Source organism: Pituophis catenifer, unplaced genomic scaffold (assembly GCF_029215685.1).
Source record: "Pituophis catenifer annectens isolate HBS135680 unplaced genomic scaffold, rPitCat1.0.hap2 SCAF_3, whole genome shotgun sequence".
In the NCBI taxonomy this organism is placed as follows: domain Eukaryota; kingdom Metazoa; phylum Chordata; class Lepidosauria; order Squamata; family Colubridae; genus Pituophis; species Pituophis catenifer.
In genome coordinates, this window is record NW_027256883.1 from 183,497,798 (window position 1) to 183,521,557 (window position 23,760).

A 23,760-nucleotide genomic window follows, 5' to 3' on the forward strand; every position below is an offset into this window, starting at 1 on the left:
AATGAATTACTTGTGCTGATGTTATGTTATTTTTTTCCCAAGATGTCCTGCTATCCGATTGCAATTGTTCTTGAGTGTATGGTCCACAAGCTTCTGGAAAACATGCATTCTGTGACACTACAGATTGTTAAATCTTTGAGTTAGAATTTTTGGCCTTTCGTGTACTTCTTTTTATCTGAAATTCTAGAGTTCCTGTTATATCCATAGGAAATGAAAGAACTTGATTTGACTTCAAGAGAGGTAACTCAAAACCATGGGCATGTATGAAGGCTTATTTAAGCAGCTGCAGCTTTTTCAATCTGCATAAAGGCATTAGTGTGACTCCTAGCTGTTTCTATGTATGTGTACATATATTCCACATGTGTGGGGACAGTTGGGAGCAGTTTTCAGAGAAACCTATGTTGTGGAAAACACACATTCACTTTAATTATTCAAAAATAGGTGCTTTATGCACACTTGTGTGCATTCTGAAAAACAGTTTTGCACAGTTTTTAACTAAAGTACTAAACTGGTTTGTCTAAGTAATGTGTCAGACTATAAGTAGTCCTTGATTAGTGACTGCCTGAGTCAATGACTGTTCACAGTTACAATAGTACTGAAAAGGTAACTTTGGGACCATTGCCCATATTTACAAACTTTAGTCAGTCAGTCAGTCAATCAGTCAGTCAGTATTTGCCATTATAGTTGGTTTGCATTGTCCTGTATAAAATTATAAGTACAATTGCAGTCACTTGATTTTTCACTTAGTGACAACTTTACATAATGACCAAGTTGGTGGTCCCAACTAGCTAGGTAACACAACACACTAAGCAAAAACAAAAAAATCTATGATATGGTACACAATTTAGTGTGATGTGTGGGTCCAGCTTACATCAATATACTCATATGTAAGCCCCTCTAATTTAGTAGAATACTATAGTTCCATTTAAAGATACATAGAATTGCAACCTCTTGAGTTTCATGCATATGCAGACCTAACACCCATACTTGTTTCACATTGTTTACAACTCACATTTCAAGAGTGTACCATATCCGTCTGTTGAAAGTGAATCCTTATTTTCAATTATCATTGCTCATTAGAATACCAAGAACATAAGGGGCTGGCATCTTCATTAGGCATCTCCATTGATCTGGCTTCCATATGCCCATTGCTGTTTGCACAAGGACTGTGAAGAAAATACAGAGACGTGATATAAGTTGCCTATGTGGTCTCAAAAGTTTTAGCTGCAGTAATTTGCCTCTAGATTTCTCAAAAAACCAAGGTTGTACTTCCAGCACAGGTGATAAGCCTATGTCAACGTTTTTCTCAGTAAAATTCATTATGTCACAGAATAAAATTATCTCTATTTCAGCATTACAGATTTTCAGATATTGCATAATTCTTGTCAGTTGTATAGTTCCTTGGGCTTCCTTTAAGGAAAACATTTTTCTAAGGTTTCCCCCCTCCCCGATACAGTTGAGTAACATTTGCTGAGGGGGCGGGATTACTAAATATATTTTTCTCAATTACCTTGTTACCAAAAATAACATTATAATTTTGTTGTTACTACGTCCTGTTGCCTGCAGTTGCCTTTTGATGAAGTGATGTGTATAAATCAAGGCTAGTCTGCCTGGCCATGGAGTGTTCTTTTTTTACATTAGGTTTTTTTGAAATGGCATTTTCAATCCTTAGTCATGGTAGGATAGCTGCTCATCACCATAATTAAATATTAAGAGTAAATCTCCCGTTATTGGTGCCTGCAACACCTGACCAAAAAATATACAGAGATACAATCTCTTGGAATTAAAACTGTGTAAACTAGCAATGATCAGTATGTCCTGAGGCAATTTTGTGTTGGCAGAAGCATTACACCTGTTTCTCTGAAATTGGTTGCAAATCCATTCCTTAAGTCTTCCTGTCCTTTGAAAGCGCTATTAGAATATTCTTGGTTTTCTCCATATTGTAGACAATTGCCTTCCATTATGTGCTGTATTAATCCCCTGCCCCCAAGTCTTAGCTACTTCTTGTTATTAGAAAGATGCTCCAATCCTCCTCACTGTTTTAATATTCATAGTTGGCAATAGTGTTATTAGGACTGACCAAAATGATCCAAAGGAGTATGTATCCTTTTGAATTCTCCAGATTCAGTATTACAAAAATGAGATTGGGAAGAACAAGCGATCCAAAATCAAGTGAAACATTTAAGCCATCAGCACAAGATCTACAGGTTAATGTCAACCCAAAATGGTGGTTGAAGACCAAACACATTCAACCTAAATTATTATTGGTATCAGATTATGCCCAATCTGAATCTGTTATTAATGAATTAATTCATTCTTTGCACCACTCTTCACCCAAAAAGTAACTATAGCCCAACGTACCAAAAACATAATAGTAACAGACAGACTAGAAATAAAAATTAAAATAAGCAAGAAAATGGTAAGAGAACACCTGTCTGATCTTGATGAATATAATTCACTGGGACCTGACGGATTACATCCCAGAATTCTGAAGGAGCTGGCAGATGTTATCTCAGACTTTATCATATCTTTCAAAAATCCTAGAGTACCGGGGAAGTACCTGAGGATTGGAAAAGGGCTGATATGGTTCCTATCTTCAAAAAAGGAGAGAGAAAAGAACAGACCCAGGAAACTACAGATCAATCAACCTAGCATCAATACATGAAAAGATACTGTAAAAGTTAATAAAAAAACAGATCTATGAACATCTTGAAATAAATATAGTTATAATTAGAAACCAGCACAGGTTTGTTAAAAACAGATCATGCCAAACCAATCTTATTTCATTCTTTGACAAAGTGACTAAATTAGTAGATCGGTGAAATGCTGTGGACACAGTATACTTAGACTTTAGTAAGGCATTCAACAAAGTACACCACAATCTACTTCTTGGTAAGTGAGAAAAATGTGGCATAGACAGTATCACCACCAGATGGATTTGTAACTGGCTGATGAACCACACTCAATAAGTAGTCCTTATTAGCAATGGGGTACCACAAGGTTCTGTCTTAGGCCCAGTGTTCTCAATATCTTCATAAATGACTTTGAGGGAATAGAAGGGGAACTCTTCAAATTTGCATATGACACTAAACTGGCAGGAATAGCCAGTTTAGTGTCAGAAGCCAAGCTCAGAATAGCCAGAAGGCAAGCTCAGAATCCAGAAAGATTTTGACAGACTTGAACAATGGGCCCTATCCAACAAAATGAAATTTAATGTGGAGAAAAGCAAGGTTCACACTTTAGGTAGGAAAAACCAAAGGTACAAGTAAAGATCAGGCAAAATCTGACTCAAAAACAGTAATTTGGAGTCCTAGTGGCCAATCACTTAAACAGGAGCTGACAGTGCGGCAGCAGCCAAAAAAGCTAATATATTCTTGGTGATATAAACATAGAATCAAAATCACCTGAATTATTAGTACCACTTTATAAAACCTTACTAAAACCACACCTGGAATACTGCATCCAGTTTTAGTCACCACATTACAAAAAAGATGTTGAAATTTTGGAAAAAGTGCAGAAAAGAGCAACTAAAATGATTAAAGGCCTGGAGACTAAAACATATAAAGAACGGTTTCGGGATTGGGTATGACTAATCTAGTCTATTTCGACAGGCCAGGCTGGTTTAGAAAATGAATTTTAAATTGGGTGTTTGTAATTTTTAATGTAAGGGCCAAATTTTTAATATATTTTAAATTGTTTTTAAATTGTGTGGGTATATGTTGTTTTAATATGGCTGTACACGGCCCTGAGTCCTTCGGGAGAAGGGCGGTATAAAAATTTAATAAATAAAATAAATAAATAAATAAATAGAGAAAAGAAGGAATAAGGGCGACATGATAGCACTTCCAATATTTGAGGGACTGCCACAAAGAAGAGTGGGTCAACTTATTTTCAAAAGCACCAGACGGCAGGACAGGAAACAATGGATGGAAACTACTCTCCTTCGGGAGTAGGGCGGTATACAAATTCAATAAAAATAAATAAAAAATAAAATAAATAATTTAGGAGAGAAGCAACCTGGAATAGAGGAGAAACTTTCTAACAGTGAGGACAATTAACCAATGGAACTGATTGCCATAAGACGTTGTGGGTGCTTCATCACTGGAAGTTTTTTAGAAGAGACTGGACAACCACTTGTCTGAAATGGTGTAGAGTCTCCTGCTTGAGCAGGGCATTGGACTAGAAGACCTCCAAGGTCACTTCCAGTTTTATTCTGAATTGAAAAAAACCAATCTTTTATAAAATGTTTTTAAAATTCATTATTGTTTAAAACATTTTAAAATACAATGAGTATTTCAGTACTTGATCCTTTGTATCATTCCCCTTAACCAACCTGAGAAGAAAAGAACCAATTCCACTTTGCATCAAGTTTTTCCTTCTCCTCACACTGAAAAGAACAGGCTCCTGAGCCATTTCAAGCTTGCTCTGTATGAGGTGAATCTGTTGTTTGGCCTTGTGGAAACAATTTAGGCTGGCGTTTTCTATGTGTTTTAGACTTTAACACTAACCAGCCTACTAGTGATTGTGAGAGTTGATTAAAACATCTGGAAAACAGTGGGTTACATATTGCCAACTTAGTCTACGGATATGACACCTCTCTGCCTATTGGATTTGTAGGAAAGCAGCTTTGTCAGTTGGACACTAGAAAGTCAGCAGAGAACATCTGGGGTCATTGTTCTCTTTCACAACTACTGTCTGCAAGTCTTGCAGTTATTAGGGATGATGTTACAATAACTATTTTTCAGTGATAGTTTTGATATCAAATTCAAAATTACAGACAATTGAATGTCTGTAATAGTGATAAATTTCTCATGATTTGATTGATATTCACCTACTCATGGCCTAAAGTCAGCACAAAGGCAGCTATAGAGACCACAGCCAAAATAACTTAAAATCAGCAGGCTATTTTGCAAACATTGATAAATAAAGCATACAAAGTAACTAGCAATTTGTTGACGAGTGGTTAGAAGGAATAGTTGAAAACCTAGCTAATTTTCCACTGGTGTATGGTTTGACAGAACAAAAAACATACATACATGAAAAATATACATAATATTCATCAGATCTTCCTGATAAGATTTACACAGCATAGATATCAATGGATAAAGTGTGTACCACACTAGTCAGCCGATTATCATTTTTCATTTCTATTGGACTATACAGTAATATAGTACAGTAAACTCAATGAAGATAATCTTGATCTCTGAAGCAGAGTTGATGGCAGAACATCAGAGCATACCAACAAACTAGCCCCTTGTTGATTGAAGGCTAAAAGATTTTTAAAAATCCATATTCTCATAAGTCATGTGATAGTCGAATGAAAAGGGCAAGAAACCATGTTTGGAAACCCTTGCGTTAAAACCAATGAAACAGTCTAGAAAAGATGCAGAGCAAGCAAGGGCACCAAGACATAAGCATCAAGACTAGAGCATCAGTTTTTTCTTTCTTTTTAAAATAGTATTCAAGCCTCAGGGGATAAAAAAAGTCAGTCTTTTGAACAAACACCGTTTTTTTTAAAAAAAACCCTCTTTGAAGCACGTTGTGATATCTGGCTGCTGCGTGTATTGAGTTTCAAAATGTATACATAAAAAATGAGGCTACTAATCAACGATTTTTATGGATGAAACTATTACGACGACTCAGGAACTGATGAAACTGTACCTCTAAGCCAGTGTTTCTCAACCTTGGTAGCTTGAAGATGGGTGGACTTCAACTCCCAGAATCCCCCAGCCAGCGCTGGGGGATTCTGGGAGTTGAAGTCCACCCATCTTCAAGCTACTAAGGTTGAGAAACACTGCTCTAAGCGCTGCTGGCTGGGAGATTCTGGGAGTTGAAGTCCACCCATCTTCAAGTTACCAAGGTTGAGAAACACTGCTCTAAGCCAGGGGTGGGCAAATATGGCCCCTTTATGACCTGTGGATTTCCACTCCCAGAATTCCTGAGCCAGCTTGGCTGTCTCAGGAATTCTGGGAGTTGAAGTTCACAGGTTATAAAAGGGCCACATTTGCCCACCCCTGCTGTAAGCACATTTTATGCAAAAAGCGTCCTTTTTTCCGAGCAACACCCATCTTCAAGCTTCCAAGGTTGAGAAACACTGCTCGAAGCCAGGGGTGGGCAAATATGGCCCCTTTATGACCTGTGGACTTCAACTCCCAGAATTCCTGAGCCAGCTTGGCTTTCTCAGGAATTCTGGGAGCTGAAGTCCACAGGTTGTAAAAGGGCCACAGTTGCCCACCCCTGCTTCTAAGCACATTTTATACAATAGCGTCCTTTTTTTCGAGCAACACTACAACTCCCGGCAGCCTTTGCTGATTATTTACACCCACTGAGCCGAGTGAGGGGTGGGGGGGGGAAAGACGGAGGTGGGCGGGGTTACCGCTGTTGCCATAGCTCTACGAGTGACGTATGGGATCGTGGGCGGTTTTACTCCGGACCGTGAGTCAGTCGTGGGGGTGGGGGTGGGGTGGGGGCGCTCGGGGCTGATGCGCTGCCGAGGACTGGTGGCGTAAGAGAGGGGTCACTGTCGGGCCTTGGGCCTGTGCGGCCAACTAACCCGGTTGACGGTTTGAGGGGACCGCAGGGATCCCCATTCGCCGCCACGTCCACTTCTGCACCTCCTCAGAGCAACCGGCATCATCCTCGGGGGAGCCTCCTCCCTCCCCTCCCCTCTTTTCCTTACTTCCTCCGGGCTGGGGTTGTCGGTCGGTGCCTCTCCTCGCGCGAGGTCCAGCCATGTCGGGGCTGCTGGGGAAGTTGTTCGGGATCGGCCCGGGGGAGAAAGGCGGCGGGAAGGGCCCTTCTCCCCAAGAGGCCATCCAGAGGCTTAAAGAGACCGAGGACATGCTGAGTAAAAAACAGGAGTTCCTGGAAGAGAAGATCGAACAGGAGCTGTTGGCGGCCCGCAAACACGGCACCAAGAATAAGCGCGGTGAGTCCGGCTGATCGGAGCCCGTGGAGGAATCCCATCTCGCGTTTGTGGGTGGACTCGGATGAGGTGAATTTGAACGCCCTCCTTGGATGGTCGAGCGAGCGGGGAGGGTGGTAAAAGGTGGGTCGTATTCTGTGTGTTTGCTCGGGAGTAAATCTGTGCATCTTATAAGGTAGGTGAGTAAATCTGTGCTTCTATAGGTAGGTGAGTAAACCTATGCATCTTATAGGTAGGTGAGTAAACGTGCTTCTATAGGTAGGTGAGTAAATCTGCTTCTATAGGTAGGTGAGTAAACCTGTGCTTTTACAGGTAGGTGAGTAAACCTGTGCTTCTATAGGTAGGTGAGTAAACCTGTGCTGCTATAGGTAGGTGAGTTAATCTGTGCTTCTATAGGTAGGTGAGTAAACATTCTTCTATAGGTAGGTGAGTAAACCTATGCTTCTATAGGTAGGTGAGTAAACCTGTGCTTCTATAGGTAGGTGAGTAAACCTGTGCTTCTATAGGTAGGTGAGTAAACCTGTGCTGCTATAGGTAGGTGAGTAAATCTGTGCTTCTATAGGTAGGTGAGTAAACCTATGCATCTTATAGGTAGGTGAGTAAACCTGTGCTTCTATAGGTAGGTGAGTAAACCTGTGCTTCTATAGGTAGGTGAGTAAACCTGTGATTCTATAGGTAGGTGAGTAAATATGTTCTTTTACAGGTAGGTGAGTAAACATGTGCTTCTATAGGTAGGTTCAGAATTGTGGACGTTGTGGCCAGCTGCCCCTTTGGTCTCACAAGTTATGTGATGGAATGGGTGTGATCAAGAATGATTGCAGAAGCAAAATGTACCAACATCAGCACAGAAGAGCAGAATTTTTAAGAGAAGTTTCTACCGTTTCTGAAATCCGTGATTGAGGGAGCAACCTTTGATTGTAAGGTGTAAGTCTCTTAATGAAAAGCACCCTATTTGGAATGGTTCCTTTATTAACATATCAATAGTATCATGAGTTGGATGTTCAAATAATTTTGAAGGGGCTTCCCTCCCACTCCGGTAGCATCCATGGCACAACAGGTGTCTGGGGAATATTGTGTGGAGTTGTAATACACACACACACACACTTTGGATTTTTAGAATCTTTTAGATGTACAGTACAGTATGTAATCAACCATTTTATAATGCTTTTAATTGATTTGTCTCTCAGCATTGGTGGCATCCCATTTTTGACCATATTAATTCCGAAGTATTAAGCCGGTTGAGTTAAGGCATCAGGCTAGGACCTGGAAGACTGGGAGTTGTAGTTTTGCTTTAGGCATGAAGCCAGCTGGGTGACTTTGGGTCAGTCACTCTCTCTCAACCCAACCCACCTCACAAGGTTGTTGGTGTGGGAAAATAGGAGGAGGAAGGAGTGTTAGATATGTTCATCACTTTCAGTTATTTATAAAAAATAAATAGGTGGGTAAAACGAGAACCCAGATTGTTGGGGGCAATATGCTATTTAGTATACTGTCTTTGGTGTAAGTCGCCCAGAGTCCTTGGAGAGTGGGCGGCATAGAAATATGATTGATTGATAAATAAAAAATAAATAAATAAATGCATGATAAAAAATAAATAATAGGTGCACATGCAAATTGAAATTACTAATTTGTCTATTCCAATTCTTTCCAATAATATATCTCTCCCTACTTTTCCTCCCAAATTAAATTCTGCTATGGTATGGGGATCAGGTATTGAAATAGCCTGAGTGGGCAACTAAGGCAGCGGTCCCCAACTTGTCTGGCTTTGTGAGCTGGCAGCGGTGGGGTGGGGGGAGGAGATGGTACCGCAGGAGCAACGGGTGAGCATGTTTGTGAGTGCAGTTCTATTTGTGCAAGCGATGGCTTGTGCAGCCCAGGGTTTGGGCATCCCTGTACTAAGGGAATACTTTGGATTCATGTGAAATTATACAATATTTTGTATGTCTCTGCTCAACTTGGGTTGCCTCCTTATTCCTATTTGAGGCCTACATGTATTCTGTGGCTTAGTAAGAATGACCTGCAATTTAATTTCACATTGATAAGTTAAAGTTGAATCCTGTCATAAGTAAAGGTAAAAGTTTCCTCTATCCAGTCATGTATGACTCTGGGGGGCGGTGCTCATCTCTATTTCTTAGCTGAGGGAGCCAGCATTGTCAAAGACATTTGATCATGTGGCCAGCATGACTCTATGCTGAGAACACTGTTACCTTCTCACCAAATAAGTGATACTTATTTATCTATTTGCATTTGCATGCTTTCAAACTGTTTAGGTTGGCAGGAGCTGGGGCAGGTAACAGGGATTCATCCAATTACATGGCGCTCGGGTCTTGAACCCAGAAAGGGAAGTCGTGTTGTAGAGGGTTCAGACTTATAAACTCCACAAGGTAGGACTAATAGGATGAAACCTCAAGGATGTGGACATTAGGAAGAATATTTTGATGGTAAGAATTCCAGTCAATAGACTAAGTCACTACATGGACTTCTTCCCTTTCACTGGAGATTTTCAAATAGAGGTTTGATAGTCATTTACAAAATTGATATAGTGCATCTTGCAGTGTAGAGTAGGGTGGATATGATAATGATAATGTCCCTTCCACTCTATGATTCTATGAAAGTATACATCTAGGGAATAAATTAGATATCTGGATTTTTTGCTGGTTCTGGTTCCATGCCTAACATTGTTGTTTTAATGTTTTTCTGAGAATCTATTTCACTTTAGGGGTTGTTTATATGCAAGCAATGGCTGTCACTCAATGCCTGAGAAAGTGCAGTATCATTTGGATTGTAGCATGGGTTATATATTAATAATGTGCTTGAATGGCTTTAACTGTGAATTGTGACAACTAATGACCTGTTCTAGGTTTTTTTGCTCTCTTTTAATTTGTCTTTCCTGGGAATTGATGTGACTTTATTGATTGCTTACTGATTTGATTGTGTAATTCAGTCTCCCAAAAGCCTGGCTTAATTTCATCAGTTGAGCATCTCAGAGCAAATGCATAGATTCTACTGATAAATAATACTTGTTAGTTTTCTCAATGGAAGCTGGAAGCATGTGGCTGTGCATTATGATCTGTGGGTTTCTTGTATAATATGGTGTTTATTGTCTATTGTGTAATTTTTTGTAATGTTAAGAAAGTGAACTTGTTCTATAAATAGGTCAGAACTAAGGTTGATGGTGTAGTGTAAGTTAAGATTTTGATGGAATTTAATGAGAGATTCAAGTAAATGACAGCCTCCTCCCAGCTATCCTTAGGTCCCATAGTTAGAATTCTAATTCCTATTTTCTTCTGGTATCATTGTCTCTTCTCATGAAGTTCTTTTCATCTTTGTCCAAGTCCATTTGTACTTTCCATAAACACCAGTAACTCTATGAATCTGATCTGGTGGGTTTTTATCCTCGAGTTAGATTTAGAGTTAATAAATACAATTTATTTGCCTAGGAAAGAGTATCTGTTGGTAATAATAATGTTAATTTTGAAGTTTGGAGCAAAATAAAGAGAAGTAATTGTGAGCACACATTTCAAGTGGTTTTATATTCTGGGTAGCATTCTAGTAGAAACAGTTGTAGAGGCACATTATATATCAATCATGCTTTGTGTTATTTTTATCCAGCTGCACTCCAAGCTCTAAAACGAAAGAAGAGATATGAAAAGCAACTTGCTCAAATAGATGGCACACTTTCCACGATTGAGTTCCAGAGGGAAGCCTTGGAAAATGCTAATACCAACACTGAAGTGCTCAAGAATATGGGCTTTGCTGCAAAAGCAATGAAAGCTGCTCATGATAACATGTAAGATATCCTTCTCATTGGTTTTCTGGAAGGATGATTACAAAGCAATGATTAGGATCTGCAGTGTTTTGTGTTTAATTGGTGCATTTTTGACCATTGTCAAAAAAAATCAGCTTTTTAAAAATTTCAAAATTGATCCAGAAAGAACAGATCACAAGTCTTAGAATTCAGATCTCCCCCAAGCGTCTGAGTACTATAAAGCATGGTGAAATTATTAACATGCAGCATTATTGAATAAGGCAAAGAAATACCAATTTTGCTTAATAATTACCAATTCCTTTATTTTGGAAAAATTGGAACACTAATTATAGCTCATTTCTGTGATTATTCATAAATGGATTCTACTTTGTATACTGAAATAATTTTTCATGTAGCATAAAAAGCATTTTGCTACTTTGATCTCAGTTTAAATTCTAACTGGAATAAATCCTTATTGTGTTGCAAATAATTATAGTAACTCATCTTCATAAATTGTTAAGTCTAATATTAAAAGAATTTAAATTAAATTAAAAGAATTTAAATTAAATCAGTGTTGAAATGAGTTCCATATAGGTTTCCAGAAATGCCTAGTAGTTTTAATTGATCTCCAAGATATTACCTGAATGGATGAAACTTACCAAATTTGTCTCTTACAGGGATATTGACAAAGTAGATGAACTCATGCAAGATATTGCAGAACAGCAAGAGTTAGCTGATGAAATTTCAACCGCTATCTCCAAACCTGTAGGAATTGGTGAAGAATTTGATGACGTAAGAATAAATAACTAAAAATAATTTCATTCTGTGTCAGACATGCAGTGGTTAGGAAGCTCAGTGATTTAAAATGCTGTAATAGAGGGCTAATTACTCATGAGTAATGCATTATGATGGTTTAGAAAACATTGGACATGATGATGTGGTCAACTGTTAAGAACCACGACTGTTAAACCATCCTCACTCTTCTTAACCTTTCAGTAGTCTTCAATACCATCCAACATGGCATGGTTTTGGGTTGGCTACAGGGTCTAGGGCTGGTTTTGTGCTGATTTGTCTCCTTTCTCCATGGCCAGTGTCGCTTGGAGTTAATAGGGCGTGGGAAGTCTCTCTCGACAGTTATCTTGTTGTATGCCACAGGACTTGGTACTTTCTCCATTTCTTTTTAACAACTTGATGAAGCCTCTGGGTAAAATAATCTGTCACCATGGGTTGAGATATCAGCAGTACGCTGACAATACCCAACTTTATATTTCCACACTTGGTGACGCATGTGATGCTGTTGCTGCCCTCTCGGGCTTCCTGGAGGCTCTGGGGGCCTGGATGGGGGAGACTTTGACTGAACCCTGGCAAGACTGGCAAGACTGAATGGCTTTGGGTGCACCCCACTCTGGATGGGGTGGCACTGCCCTAAATGGGTCTGATCTGCAACTTGAAGGTTGTCCTGGACTCACAACTCCTCCTCGAAGAGCAGGTGGCAGTCGCAGCTAGGAGAGCCTTTGCACAACTTCAGGTTGTGCACCAGTTGCAGCCTTTGCTGGATCAGGAGTCCCTGCACTCAATCATTTAGGACCTAATCATCTCACAATGTACAACTATTTTAATGCACTGTATATGGGACTATTCTTGAAGAGCATTTGGAAGCTACAGCTAACGTAGAGTGCAGCAGCACAAATAGTTCTTGGGGCCCAAACAATAACCCATGTAACACCAGAGCTTCACAAACTGCATTCCGAGTGCAATTCAAAGTGTTGATAATCATCTTTAAAGCTCTTTATAGCATGGATCCAGGGTACTTGAGGGACTGTCTCATTCCACTGGGATCGGCCCTCCCCACCCATGCCAGCAGAGGAAGCATGCTGTTGGTCCTGTCAGTTCGAGGATTCTGGCTGGTGGGATCCAGAAGAAGGTCATTCTCCGCCATTATGCCTGCTCTCTGGAACATCTTGCTTCCTGGAGTAAGGTTGGCTCCAACCCTTCTGACCTTCTGTAAGAGCCTAAAGGCCTGGCTCTTCCAGTTATCTTGGGGCTCCAATGTGGGAGCATAATAGTGGAAGTGGCTGATCTCATCTCCTCCCCCATTCTGCTCCTGGTCTCCTCACCTTTAATTGAACTGTAGTGTTTGGCTTGAATTAACTTTATGTTTTTAGTATATATAATTTTTATCTTTTATGATTGTAAGCTGTCCAGAGTTGCCCTGTGGTAAGATGGATGGCCAATAAATGTTATAAATAAATAACTGAAAATAAATTGTTATTTTATATTGGGAGTTGCCCTGAATTACTGTCAGAGTGGATTTGATTTAAATAGAGTTGATTTAAATCACAATTTAAATCATGATTTAAATCACTAGTAAAAAGGCTTGATTTAAATCAACTCGATTTAAATCATAATTTTTAAAGAGCAACTGTCATCTCTGCTACTCCTTTGACCCACTGTTGACTCACCGATAGTCCCAATGTTGCAGAATATACAGCCTCATGCTACATAACTAAGCTCCATTCCATGCTGAATAAACTAAATTATTTATGTATCTTAAATAGAAAACTATCTTACGATAGATTTTTACCCCCAAAGTTTTTTATTAAAATAAATTCGATAAAAATCAAAAAAATCCGATTTAAATAAAAAAAATCCGATTTAAATCAAAAATTCAAAAATAAAAAAAATCATTGATTTTTATCCACCCTGATTACTGTGGAGCTGGATGGTGCTCAAATCAAATAAGTGGAACAACTAGCCTGCAGAAGTTGTGAATGCTCCAACACTGGAAATTTTTAAGATGTTGAATAACCATTTGTCTGAAGTGGTGTAGGGTTTCCTGCCTGGGCAGGGGGTTGGACTAGAAGACCTCCAAGGTCCCTTCCAACTCTGTTATTCTATTCTAAATGGTGAGACTCTGAGAAAATCCAGTTACACCCAGTGGTTCATAAAAATATATTAAAACTATTTTTCTCATAATACAATATTAGTAAATGTGATTACAGATACTAATACAAGCAATGAAAATTTTTCTCACTTGTTCCATTACAGGATGAGCTGATGGCTGAATTAGAAGAATTAGAGCAGGAAGAATTGGATAAAAATCTGTTGGAAATCAGTGGTCCAGAGAATGTTCCACTACCCAATGTGCCCTCTATAGCTTTACCTTCAAAGCCTGGTAAATGTTGGAAAGTGATGTTTTATGACGAATGCAGTTGCTTTACAAACATAGTCATATATGCTCCATTTGCATAATTAATTTTTTTAAAATATCTTGCCGCACCTACATCTAAAATGTGTTTGTTTTATAGGAATATCTGACCTCTTTTCCAATAACAGTTTTATAGAACTATAAAAATACATATTAATGACACTAAGATGGCAGGAATAGCCAACACCCCAGAAGACAATCTCAGGATCCAAAAAGATATTGACGGACTTGAACAATGGGCCCTATCCAACAAAATGAAATTTAATGTGGAGAAAAGCAAGTTTTTATACCTGGGCAGGAAAAACCAAAGATACAAGCATAGATTAGGCGAAACCTGGCTCAAAAACAGTAACTGTGAGAGGGATCTTGAAGTCCTAGTGGACTATCACTTAAACATGAGCCAGCAGTGTGTGTGGCAGGAGCCAAAAAAGCTAATACAATCCTTGGTTGTATAAAAACAGATATAGAATCTAAATCACATGAAGTATTAGTACTGCTTTATAAAGTCTTAGTAAGGCCACACCTGGAATACTACATCCAGTTTTAGTCACCACATTACAAAAAAGATGTTGAGACTTTGGAAAAAGTGCAAAGAAGAGCAACTAAGATGATTAAAGGCTTGGAGACTAAAGAATATGAAGAACGGCTGCAGGGTTTGGGTTTGGCTAGTCTAGAGAAAGGAAAGAGTAGGGGGGACATGATAGCAGTATTCCAGTATTTGAGGTAGCTGCCACAAAGAACTGGGGATCAACTTATTTTCCAAAGCACCAGAGGGCAGGACAAGAAACAATGGATAGAAATTAGTCAAGGAGAGAAGCAACCTGGAATTAAGGAGAAAGGGTACTTCATCACTGGAGGTTTTTAAGAAGAGGCTTGTTAGTAATTTGTCTAAAATAGTATAGGATCTTCTGCTTGAGCATGGGGTTGGTCTAGAAGATCTCCAAGGTCCCTTGCAGCTCTATTCTGATTGATCTAATGTTATAAACTACATGGTGGAAATTTGAGATTAGGACAATATTACAAATTGTGACTGTACATGACAAAAAGGTTGATACGTCATTAAATGGTTCTTGGAAATATAAACTCATTGTAGACTGCATAACATAAAACATTTGTTATAGTACAGGTAGCGAGACCTTACGTTTTTTTCTCTGACAATTTTTTTCTCTGACGTGTGTAATTTCATATTATATTTCTGCTTGATTTAACAACAAGTTATGCATAAATTTCTAGTTTCTTTTTTTTTTTTTTTTTATTGCAAAAGTTTTACAATTACATTTTCACCCCTTTTTTCACCCCCCCACCACCCTCCCCAAACTTCCCATCCTCCCTAACCCTCCCTAACCCTCCCCCCCCAGACTTCCCTATTACATACTCATAACTAATAACACTAATAAATAAACCTGAACCCATCCCTCCCCCTATATAATTTTTCCTCTTTGTCTCTTTACATTAAAATATTTCTAATACATTATTTTCAAATAAAAGCTATTTGATACTTTCTAGTTTGGTATTTGTTCTGAACATATTCTATCCACCTTTTCCATTCCCATTCATAAGTCTCTTGTGAACAATCTTTTAAATACGCTGAAATCTTCGCCATCTCTGCAAAACTGGCCATCTTCAAAGTCCATTCCTCGATAGTAGGCAAAGCTTCATTCTTCCAGTATTTACCTATCAACAATCTTGCTGCTGTTATCATATACAATATTAGTTTTATTTCACCCCGTGTAAAACCCTTAACTATACCCAATAAAAACAATTGTGGAGAAAATTGAATTTTTTTCTTCAAAACATTCTGCATGACCCACCAAATTTTTATCCAAAAAGCCTTAACTTTCCTACAGGTCCACCATACATGATAATACGTAGCATCCAAACATTCGCATCTCCAACATTTTGGCTGAACATTAGGGTACATACATGACAACTTTTTAGGATCTAAATGCCATCTATAAAACATTTTATAAAAATTTTCTCTCAGGTTTTGCGACTGTGTAAATTTAACATTCTGAACCCAAATTTTTTCCCAAGTTTCCAGCATCACTGGTTCTTCAAAATTCTGTGCCCACTTAATCATACAATCTTTAACTAATTCCGTTTCTGAATCTCTTTCTAACAAAACATTATAAAGCCTTTTAATATGCATTGGACCTTTCTCTCTTATATGTCTAACCAATTCTTCCTCATGCAACATAATACCAGTTTTTTGGTCCTCTTTCCATCTCATTTGTAATTGATTATATTGTAACCAGGTTAAATTAATCCCTTCGTCCAACAGTGTCTGCAATGTCTTCAGCTGCCATCTGCCCGCATCTGTAAAAAGAACCTCTTTATATAAAAACCCCCCGAGTGACATTATATTTGTATTCCACAAGGTATGACCAAGATCCAGCCATAGCGGTATTTTATAATCCCATTTGAGTCGGTGCTTCTTCCAAACTTTCATCAGGGAGTCTCTAAGTATATGACTTTTAAATACTTTATCCACTTTATTTTCATAGAATAAGTAAGCATGCCATCCAAATTCAAGATCAAAACTTTCTGCATTCAATATTCCAGCCTTTTTATTTCCAAACCAGTCACTTGTTAAAGTTAAAGCTGCTGCATCATAATATAACTGTAGGTTTGGGAGTTTAAGGCCTCCTCTTTCTGGAACATCTTGCATAATTTTCAATTTCACTCTCGGCTTTTTCTCGTTCCAGACAAACTTATTCACACCAGACTGCCAGACTTTCAGTTGTTTATCACTTTTAAGCACCGGAATCATTTGGAACAAAAACAGAAATCTTGGCAAAATATTCATCTTAACTGCTGCTATTCTTCCAAGTAAAGACAGTTGCAGCTTTTTCCAAGTCTCCATGTCTTTCTGAACCTCTCGCCACAACACCTCATAATTATTTTGAAACAATTTCATATTTGATTCTGCAACCTGAATTCCAAGATATTTTACCTTAGGTACAATTTCAAAACCTGCCCTCCTTTCAAGCTCGTGTTTACGATCTTGTGTCATATTCTTAACTATCATTTTAGTCTTTTTTGAGTTCAGTTTAAAACCTGAAACTCTACCATAGTCTTGTATAATGTCGTTCATCAGGATTATTGATTCCATTGGTTGTGATAGGGTAACAACCAGATCATCTGCAAATGCCTTTATTCTATAATCCTCTTGCCTTATCACTATACCTTTCAAAATTTTTGAGTCCCGTATTGTATTTAGCAAGACTTCCAATGTTAATATAAATAAAAGTGGGGACAACGGACATCCCTGTCTTGTTCCTTTTTCAATTTTAAACTCTGTCGTCAAACTTCCATTAATAATAATCTGTGCTTTTTGCTCTTGATAAATTGCTGAAATCGACTGTATAAATTGGTCCCCAAAGCCCATCTTTTTTAAAGTCTTTAGTAGAAAGTTCCAATCCACTCTATCAAAGGCTTTCTCCGCATCCAAAAAAACCAGCACTGCAGAAATCTGTTTATTCTTATCAAGATATTCCAATAAGTCTATTACTTGCCTTACATTATCCTTCATATATCTGCCCTCAATAAATCCCGCTTGGTCCTCATGAATTACTTTTTGGATTACTGGCATCAACCTGTTGGCTAATACCTTCGCATAAATTTTATAGTCTGTGTTCAAAAGAGATATTGGTCTGTAGTTCTCTGGTTTTTTAGGACCAACTTGTTCCTTTGGTATCAGAGATATATAAGCAGTTGTCCAAGATGGGGGTATTTTACCCCCTTGTTGAATATTGCAAAATAAATCTCTAAGTTGTTCCACCATTTCAGCTTGTAAAGTTTTGTAATACACTGCAGTCAAACCATCCGTGCCAGGAGCTTTGGCTGTTTTTAGCTGCTTAATTGCTGCTATTATCTCCTCCTCTGTTATAGGATAATTCATTCTTTCCTTTTGTTGATCAGTAATTTTTGTAACTCTCTTATCCTTTAAATATTTTTCTATAAGTCCATTCTGCACCTCTTCTTTGGCATATAATTTAGTATAATAATCCACAAAAGCTTCTTTAATTAATTTTTGTTGAAAAATTTCTTTCCCTCCAATATTAATACTATCAATAGTCCGTATACTTTGTTTTTTCCTCAGTGTGTAAGCCAACCATCTGCCCGGTTTATTGGCATTGCAAAATGTATTATGCTTCGCGTATTGTAAACTTGTTGCAACTTGTTCCGCCATAAGCATTTGAAATTGGTCTTTCAAAAGTTTTATAGCACTTCGTATTCTTTCATCTGTTGGGTTTTTAATAAGTAATTGTTCCTTATTCTTTATTTCCATTTCCAACTCAGATCTTTTCTTTTGTCGGAACAGTCTATGTTTAGAATTCATGTAGATAAGTACCCCTCTCATATAAGCTTTACTAGCGTCCCAAACAATTTCAATTGGGGTACCTTTATTCAAATTTATCTCAAAAAATTCTTTCAAATGCTTTTTAAGTTCTATTGTATTTTTTTCATATCTAAACAAATTCTCATTTAATCTCCAAGAACGTCTCTCAACCTTATCCATCTCAATTTCTATCCATACAGGGCTATGGTCAGTCAAAGTTCTTGGAAAAATCTTTGTTCTTTTTGTCTTAATAAGTAGATCATTTGACAACAGGATAAAATCAATCCTAGAAAAGGATCTATGTCTATCGGAAAAGAAAGTGTAATCCAATTCATTTGGATTATGTATTCTCCAAACATCTTTTAGTTCCATATCTTCTTTCAAATCAAAAAAAGTCTGCGGTAGTCTAATTCTAGACTTTGCCAAGCTCTTTTTGTCTAATTTAGAATCAATTACTCCATTCCAATCTCCCATAAATAAAATAGATCTATAGTCCCATTGCACTATTTTAGTATGTAACATCTTGTAAAAACAATCCTGTTGTTGGTTGGGAGCATAAATTCCAATCAAAAGAATTTGACCATTTGCTGTAAGCAATTCAATTGCTACAAACCTACCATCTTGATCTACTTCTATAACTTTTGCTGTTAACTTTTTATTTACATAAATAACCACACCATTCTTTTTCTGCGAAGTTGAAGATATATAATGTACTCCTAATTTTGAATTTATCAGATATTTCTGATCTTGAGTTGTAATATGCGTTTCTTGTAAACATATTATATCATTATTAAATTGTTTCAAATATGTAAATAGTTTCTTCCTTTTCTGTGCTGAATTCAACCCATTAACATTCCAAGATAAACACTTAAGGGTCATCGGCCTGTTTCTGGAGCGCAGAGCAAAATATTTGAAGGTCATCCAAGAGCTTCGATCTTGCTCCTCCCATAGCTCCACTCTCTTGTGGGGTACTCTTTGCTGCCTTCTTGTCTTGTCTTTCCTGTTGTTGTTGTTGCTTTTGTTTAAGTAATTTGGATTGAGCTCTAGTTATACGTTGATCTTTAACTTCAGTCAACTGAATCAAATCCAAAATTGGAGAAGAATCCAGCAAGGGCTCACTCAGAAAACCTCCTTCTGCACCTTGCACATTTTCTAATTCCTGCTTAGGCTGTTCTTCCAATTGCCTCTCTTGACTCTCCTTAATCTCCAAAACTGTAGATGTACGTGGAGATGGTGTTCTTTCCTTAAGAATAGTACTATAAAAATGTTGTGCCTTCTCCACAGTATTCAATCGATATCCTTCTCCCTTATATCTAAAAATTATCCCAGCTGGCGCATCCCACCGGAAGGGTATCTGTAAGTCTTTCAATTCCTTAACAAGAAAACCAAATTCTTTTCTAGCTTTCAGCATTTTAGGAGGTAATTCTTTAAAAATTACAAGTCGTGAGCCCCCCACTTGTACAGAGGTGTGAAAAGATTTTTGGAGGATTTCATTTCTAATTTCTCTCTCAGTAAAATATATGACCACATCTCTAGGCAGTTGTCTTTGTCTGGCCACCCAAGAGTTCACTCTGTAAATTTTATCTATTTTGTGAAATACCAGATCAGGGTTAACTTGTAAGATCTTAGCCAGGGCTTCAGAGCAAACTTGTCTCAAGTCCTGTCTCTCCTCCTCTCGAATTCCCCGAAGCCGTATGGCAAATTCCATCGCCCGGAATTGTATCATGACAATCTCATCTTCAATTCTCTGCATTTTATTATCAGCTTCTTCAATTTTATAGTCATTATCTTTCATCCTAACATTAACTTCTAATTTGAGTTCTTCAACTTTAAAATCAACTTTCCCAATAAAATTTGCCAGGCCAGACGCCACTTCTGATATTTTTTTGGTCACCATATTTTGATTCTGCTTCACCATATCTTTAACTTCATTAATTTCCTGCAGAAATTCCTCATGTGATTTTTGAAGTTTATGATCTATTTCCTGTTGAGATTCTTGAAATTTTTCATCCAAAGTTTTAGAAATAAAGTCTTTTAAATCTCCCACATCAAGTTCTTTTTTCTGAGTTTGTAACTGTTGAGCAGGGGGAAGTTGCGTTTGATGTTTATGTGTGGGGGATCCCCCCCCTGATGCCTTCCCTTCCTGCTTCTTTGAAGCCATTGTGCCACGTAAGCTAATTTTTCTAAAGAGGGAAGTTCTTTTTCCTTTCCCTCTTCCACAAAAGCTTCTAAAAAAGTCCCCCAGATTTAATCAAGTGAAGCTGAAGTAAAACAAAGTCAAATTTTAGAAAAAGAAATTTTTTCTTTAGATAGAGCAACTTTGTAGCAGCTTTATAACTTTGTAACAAAGCAGGAAGGCTTCACAAATCCACTTTCATTAGCTCGTTAACTCAAATGCTGGGCGCCATTTTTTTTCAAATCACTTTCACTCACTCACTTTCTCTTTTAAATTAGAAAGTCAACAAAGCACTGATACTTGCAGTTTTCAAGTTTCTGGATTCAAGTTGATATTTCCGTTGTTTGTTAAAATTAGTTCCTTTCGCTTTAAAAGTTTGCTGCTGCCGGCTTGTTCTGCTAATTAGCAGAAACGTCCCACGCCGCCCGGAGTTTCAGCAGGTTGGAAGGGAGCCACGCCTGTTTCCTCCCCAGAAACAGTTCCCTGGGGGGTTACAGGGGCTCAACCTGTACCCTGCTATCTCTTCTCCTTCAATCTTCAAGATTTTGGAGTTTTCGAGCCGCTCCTCGATCGCGGGGCGGCTCTACAGGCGGCGGGGCTGGCGGTCTTTAAAGAAACACCGCCGTCGCCGAGGCTCGCAAACCGGAAGTCCATAAATTTCTAGTTTCATTCATTCAGCATAGCAGTAATGATTTTTCTAACTTAGAGGGTTTTTTATACCTTGCACTATGTGGTAATTAAATCAGTATTGAAAGGAAAATGTTTAATTCTGTACTATTGTGCTTTGCTTCTAGCTAAGAAAAAAGAAGAGGAAGAGGATGATGACATGAAAGAGCTTGAAGCCTGGGCTGAAAACATGTAACTGTACTAGCAATGAGCTGGATAAATAATTGGGACTGATCACCTGTTGCTGAAGGTGCACATATACTTGGGAGACTTCATTAAGCGCAAAGTCTTTTATTTCTTTAAGCCCCAAACTAGGAATTACATTCTACAGAGCATGGTTTGAACAAAGTTAGCAAAAGTTTCCAAGGAGGGCATCTGTATTATGGAATGTTGAATTCCTTTAAATAATAAATGTTATTGGCCAAACACTCCAATATTCAGCTTCTGGACTTAGCTAATGCCATTGCTGGATCCTCATCTTTCAGAATTCTGACTATGTTGAGACTTGGGATGTGAAAGTGATAACTTAAGTTGGATGAAATATTTAGAAGTCTTGTAAAGCATTACAAAATGAAAACTCATAAGCCATTATTGGCTTACTGTGTTTAGATGTACAATTGCATTAGGCTTTTAGTACTTTAAAGTATGTATTTATATTGGCAACATTGAAATGCCTCTCATCATGACACTGAACTTGGTCACTTTCCCCATTTTAATTGGTGAAGTGGGTTTGGAATGGTAAATTATTTTGTTATGGAAATAAATTCACACTACTGTTCTAGCTGTACATTTTTCTATATAGCACTTGGATGTTTGCTATTTGTGACAACCGATAGCCCATGCAGAAACAAACATACATTTATTTTAAATATGAATGCACTGTATTAAACTGATTTTCATACTGTCTGAATGATGTGTTTATTTGTGTATATATTACAAAAACTTGGAAAACGTTGGATTTTCTTCCGTTTTATTTCTTAGTTTTTCCTTATCATTCTCAAAATATCTGCTTTTGAGATAGAAATATCGTACAGCTATTCCAAGTATCTTCCCACAAGCTTTTCTTTTCTTCGTTTTTTTATTTTTCAGAGAGAATAATCTAGAAACAAATATACTTCAGAATTAAGTAGTATTGCTGGAAAAGTTTTGAAATTCACCTATTCTGGATGGTTTACTGTGTCTGATTATCTACCTTTTGAACTTTTTTTCCATGTGAGGTTTCATAACAAGGTCTAAGAGAAACTTGGTGTCAGATCAAAAAACAATTCCTTCATAATAATATAATGAAAAATTATTTTTCAGTTTGTATATGCATATATTTTACATTTATGTCATTTTTTTATATGAAACTCAGTGGATGTTCACACACATTTCATAAATGCATTTAGTCTTTACCAAAGTGCTACCAAATCCCAAAGCATTACGCTTTATCCTAATGCTGGCAAATCGTGCCAGTTTCTTTGTTCTCGAGTACACCAGAACCTTAATTGGAAAAATTTAGCAAGCTATAATTGAAGTGATAATATTCTGATAGGTAGAAATAAAGGCAACGTTCCTTTGTTTTTATTGGAAGCAGCATACAGTTTTTAAAAACCCTAAAACAGATAATTTCATTCTTGGTATCGCTTAAGGAAGTATCTGCATACCATCCATCTCACAATTGCATTTGAGTATGGTTCTCCATATTCATTTCAATAGTATTTTAAAACAAGTCTTTAGTGTTCTCAGGATTGTGAGCCCATTTTCTCAAGAAAGAAGATTATGTACTATTATATTGAAGTTCTGCTTTCCTCCATATACTTGCATTGCACTATGAAGGCAAAACAAGTTACTATGATACTCTTGGGTTTCAAAGTAACTGAAATTTTGTATAGTTGTCATTATGTATAGAGTCATAATGGCCTTGAGGGTGGCTGTAATACAGTGCCAAGTTACCCATTCTCAACCACTGATTCTTTGGTTCATTTTCTCTAATGCAGTTACCGTAATTCACTTTGTCATTTAAGATTTATCACCTTATTGCCGACCCTGAATGAACAGTCCTACAGAGCTTGTGTGAGATCTTTTTATGAACTCCAGATCTATAAGAATTCTAATTGATAAAATGGTTTATATGTCTGGCTTCTATGGAATAAAGCAGAGAATGACACACAGATCTAGCTTTTACAACTCTTCCCACAACCATGTTTTTTCCTTCTGATAAAGATTCAGCTGGATTTTTTTTAATTAGAAAAGTAATTAGAAAATTTACAAAAACTAAGATTTAAACAAATGTAAGGGCTGTGTCACAGGCTCATTTTTGTTCGGTAAACGGGGTGGATTGGATTTTACTAACAAGATACTTTATTGCTGAGCAGTTACAAAAGTACTGTAAGATTTGGTTCTCAACGAAAATAAAGCCTTTATTAAGTCTATCATACTCTTGTGCCTATCTTATTCTTGCTTCCTACACCTCAGGCCTTTTTCTACTATTCTGAAAATATTAGGTGCTTACAGCAAGTACATTTTCTGTAGCTTCATATACTATGTCTCTTACGTTTACCAGCTTTCAGTTTGGAAGCATAAGCTGACTGTAAAGCAAGCTGTTGTACAATCTCTGAAAAATTGGTGACTGTCCCTTTATGTTGCTAAGTCAGCTTCACCCACTGTTAGCATTTGGACTCTCTTTTCTCCACAGCCTCTTCCATTAATCAGA

General features: G+C 37.6%; 1 protein-coding gene across 1 annotated transcript; it reads left to right on the forward strand.

Annotated features, from left to right (window-relative positions):
* Positions 1-6,497: 6,497 nt before the first annotated feature.
* On the forward strand, positions 6,498-21,971 carry CHMP4B (charged multivesicular body protein 4B). Its single transcript, XM_070941667.1, has 5 exons — positions 6,498-6,928; positions 10,538-10,715; positions 11,351-11,465; positions 13,722-13,848; positions 21,194-21,971. The coding sequence occupies exons 1-5, from the start codon at positions 6,733-6,735 to the stop codon at positions 21,259-21,261; spliced, it is 684 nt and encodes a 227-aa protein (XP_070797768.1). The 5' UTR covers positions 6,498-6,732; the 3' UTR covers positions 21,262-21,971.
* The last annotated feature ends 1,789 nt before the right edge of the window (positions 21,972-23,760 follow it).

Excerpts from the sequence above, each read along its gene's own strand:
- CHMP4B (XM_070941667.1), top strand. The coding sequence starts at position 6,733 with ATGTCGGGGCTGCTGGGGAAGTTGTTCGGGATCGGCCCGGGGGAGAAA. Across the intron at positions 10,716-11,350 it reads AAAGCTGCTCATGATAACAT|GGATATTGACAAAGTAGATG; the intron begins GTAAGATATCCT and ends TGTCTCTTACAG. Across the intron at positions 13,849-21,193 it reads AGCTTTACCTTCAAAGCCTG|CTAAGAAAAAAGAAGAGGAA; the intron begins GTAAATGTTGGA and ends CTTTGCTTCTAG.